The sequence below is a fragment of the Labrus mixtus genome, chromosome 16 (genome assembly GCF_963584025.1).
Source record: "Labrus mixtus chromosome 16, fLabMix1.1, whole genome shotgun sequence".
Classification (NCBI taxonomy): Eukaryota; Metazoa; Chordata; class Actinopteri; order Labriformes; family Labridae; genus Labrus; species Labrus mixtus.
The window spans coordinates 7,364,188-7,368,139 of NC_083627.1; the positions used below are offsets into that span (position 1 = coordinate 7,364,188).

At 42.4% G+C, this 3,952-nt stretch overlaps 1 protein-coding gene across 1 annotated transcript; it reads left to right on the plus strand.

Annotated features, from left to right (window-relative positions):
- The first annotated feature begins 241 nt into the window (after positions 1 to 241).
- Positions 242 to 3,473, plus strand: tnfa (tumor necrosis factor a (TNF superfamily, member 2)). The gene is made up of 4 exons (XM_061060143.1): positions 242 to 848; positions 949 to 976; positions 1,094 to 1,150; positions 2,540 to 3,473. Exons 1-4 carry the CDS (start codon positions 699 to 701, stop codon positions 3,013 to 3,015), a joined length of 711 nt encoding a protein of 236 aa, XP_060916126.1. The 5' UTR covers positions 242 to 698; the 3' UTR covers positions 3,016 to 3,473.
- The last annotated feature ends 479 nt before the right edge of the window (positions 3,474 to 3,952 follow it).

A 3,952-nucleotide genomic window follows, 5' to 3' on the forward strand; every position in this document is an offset into this window, starting at 1 on the left:
AAATAAATCTTAAAAAAAAAAAACAACAAGCAGTTCAAGCCATCTTTAAACACATACTATCACATTTATCCGGACTTGTTGGTTGTCTGACTTTTGGTTAGAAAAGTACAAAAAAAAATTCATTCATTCATCATTTCCTAATCGTTTATTGACAAAGATAAAAGGTATTTTATGGGGCTGTCATGAAAGGTGGATTCTTTTGTCTAAACATTTATAATATTTTTTTCTAAATACATTTTTTTCTGGTTTATACTGGTTTATACTGGTTTATACTGAGTGTAATGAGACTTTTTTTAAACAAGAAATGAGACAAACAAACCTGCTCAGATTCAAAAGTTTTGCAGAGTGACAGCAGACTTTCCACAAAGACTCCATTTATGACCAATCTTTGTGTGTTTGAAGGTCTCAAACACTCACATTTATTTTGATTTAACTTTTCAAATAACTGAAGAATACAACATTGAGTGAGGCAGGGCAACATTTCAGATTATACACACACTCTAATAAGCATATTATTAAAATAAGTAAACGTGTAGGAGTGTGTGGTCGGGGCTCCATCGCTCACACTGAGTGACATCACGGAGTTTCCCTCTTCAGGAAGCTGCTTTAAAAGAGAGGCAGAGTGAGTGTGTTTCAGACAATCACAGCCAAGGAGCTCACAGACACACAAACACACATCCCTCTGATTTAAAGTAAACATGCCCGCTGAGTGTAAAGTGATGCTGGACTCGGACTCAGACTCAGAGAAACAGACGTCGAGCTGCAGGCTGACCACGGCTCTGCTCATCTTCACGCTCTGCCTCGCTGCTGCTGCTGCTGCCGTCCTCCTCTTCAACAAACAGCACCAGGTGAGAACACGTCTGTTACACATCAGTGTGTGGAGGTATCACCTGAACACAGCCTTTCTCTAACACTCTGTTCTCTTCTTCTCTGCTCCTCTTCTCACAGGAACCACGAGGAGATGAAGACAGTTTCGGTGAGAACTCTATGAAGTTTAAAACTGAACTTTTTAGTAGTTGATCCTGGACACGTGTAGCTGTTGTGATAAATCAGAGCTGTGGATTTTAATCTGACTTTTCTTCTTCTCTTTCAGATCTTCATCACACGCTGAGGCAGATTTCAAATGTGAGAGCAGCCATTCATTTAGAAGGTAAACACAGAAACACACTGCACAGTGCTGCACATAACAAATGAGCTACACAGCTTGATAAGACAGTTTCAGGGTTATTTGAGGAAGTCTGGAGCCTTTTTTAAGGTGGTTTCGAGGCTTCTCAGGGTTGCTTTGAAAAGTTTTGTGTTCTTTTGAGGATCAGGTTAAAGTTTGTGTGGTGGGGACTGTTTTACATTTTAAAGGAGAGGTGGGTTCATTGAATACTTGAAGTAGATAAAAGACATTTAACGAGTCGGGATTAGAGGTTGGAGGTTAAGTGGTTCTGACAGCGTTCGGTAAAGATCAACAGCTTCTCACGAGAACTTCAGGAGTTATTGCCGGAGCTCTGATAAATCTTTGCAGAGCGATTGTTGATTGTTGATCCTCCCTTCCCTGACAAAGCTGTCAGACGACGGTCTCACCCAGCTCAAGTTCCCTGTTAGCGTGTGAACAATCCAACGCTTGGTGGATTCTGTTTCACATTGATAGTCAGAGTCGTCATCGATGCTTTCTATGAACGCTTTGCCGCTACATGCCAGTAATCCCTGTGGCAACTTTTCTGAAACCTCCTGCTTAAAACCCCAAAAGGTCAGAAGGGTCGTCAGTTCTTGGCTCTCTCGGGGAAGTCAAAAGGCTTTCTTGGTGTCCTTTATCAGTTATACGGATACTTGTGGTATTTTAGAGGAACGTTTTAGTCCTTTGGACCTTTGGGGTCGTAATCATGAAGCTTCCCGGTGCACAGAGTAGCTCTTCTATTGACTAATTTATAAGAAAACTTGTGTGAGAGTTTATCCTTAAAAGTTAACAGTCGCTCCTGGATAAGATAAAAGTTATTCACAAAGCTTCTTAGAGCGTTCCTGAGGTGACAAACGTTTGGGAGTGGTGAGGAGGATTGTTAAGAGTTTGTCATGCAGACGGAGAGATAAGAGAAATGTTCTTCAAACTATTAATAAAAGTGAGTCAATAGGACGCCTCAGATTGGATCGTGCAGTGGTCATGTTTGTGGTGGATCACATCGCAGGTAGATGAACAGTTTGAATGAGACGGAACATACAGCTGAACTTAAACTTCTGCCCAAGAAAGATGGTACAGAAAGTCAGACCTCGTGGTGTCAGGACAACGAGGGTTAACGATCAGCTGGAGCGCAATGTGTGCGAGCGAATTCACAGCATACGAGCGAGTCTGCAGCACGTTGACTGAAGGGCCAGTGAGAGCGTGTTTGGCCTCTTGGTTGGGACAAACAGATTATTAAAGCTGTTCTCAATGATTCAGTTTGTAAAAGAAAAATGGTGACTTTTCCTTAAATATCTCTGTGTTGACTGAAAAATGTTTTCAAACCTTTGCGTTCAAAGTCGGTCCTAATTTCCGTCTCTTCCTCCTCTTCCTCAGGACACTACAACCCCATGAGGAAGAATTCAGTGGAGTGGAAACCTCAGGTGGACCAGTTTCACTCTCAGGGAGGATTCGAACTAGACCACAACGAGATCGTGATCCCTCAGGGAGGACTCTACTTCGTCTACAGCCAGGCCTCGTTCAGGGTCAGCTGCAGCAGTGGAGAAGATGACTTGTCCTCCCACAATAGTCTGGTTCACCTGAGCCACACGGTGAAGCGCTCGTCCAGCACATACGAGAGCGATGACAAGAACAGGAAGTACGAGACCATCCTGCACTCGATCCGCACCGCCTGCCAGAAGACGAGCAGCAGCGACCCCGATCAGGAGGGCAAATGGTTCTCAGCGGTGTACATGGGAGCGGTGTTCAACCTGAGCCAAGGGGACCGGCTGCGGACGGTGATGGAGGAGAGGATGCTGCAGGACCTGGAGGACGAGCCGGGGAAGACTTTCTTTGGAGTGTTTGCTCTGTGAGCACGAGACCTGGACCTGAAGAGACTCCGTCAGGACTTCAGCACGATGATGTCCTGATAGTTTCTTCTGCACTAAAATCTGATTTATCGACTTGATTGTAAAGTTGTTCATTTCAGAGCTCAGTGTTTACCAAAGAGACCCCCATGGGTCTATCATGTTATGTACTATGTACTACCGGTTTGAATGTACTTTAACTGCTGCGTTTATGTGATGTCACTACAGCTGACAGAGTTTTATACAGGATGTATTTATTCAAGATATATTTATTTATTTGACTTATTTATATATTTATTTATTAAGGAATGTGTTCCATTTTGTAACTTATTCAATAATTTATTAAGATTTTAAATTGGTTTGATGGACTGTTTGTATTTTTATTGACATTTGCAGATGATGTTTCTGTTTTTGTGGCGCTGTGAAAAAAGGATTTAAATAAAATTGAATCAACCCTAAAAGTATTTCTGTGAGAGCTGAACCAAAGAATGAACAAAGATAACGTAATAATTTCAGGATCTCCCCCAGGTGGGTGACACTCCCACAGCTAGGTGTTTGTTCTGCCCTCTGAGTCTGCCTTCTCACCGTAAACACTAGTACATGGAGCGAGAAAGACCGAGTAGGCTGCTCACTCACTCTTTCCTCCAACTCATCAAGCAAGAGGCTCTTTGCCCAAATATGGATTTCCTGCCACATTCTTACACTATAGTGTTGAGCAATCAACACAAAGTCAATGTCTTTTTTTAACCTCTGGAGGAGATGTTCCTCTAAAGTTTAATGAAGCAGAATTTATGTAAATCAGGAGGGTGGATAATTAAATGAAACGTACTCGGGCAGCTTTAGTGATGACCGTTTCTTTCTCTACAAAACAACAAACATCAGTCCCGGTGATGTCAGACTCTTTCAGCTGATAAAACTTATGAAAGATGAGGAATTTGGTTTG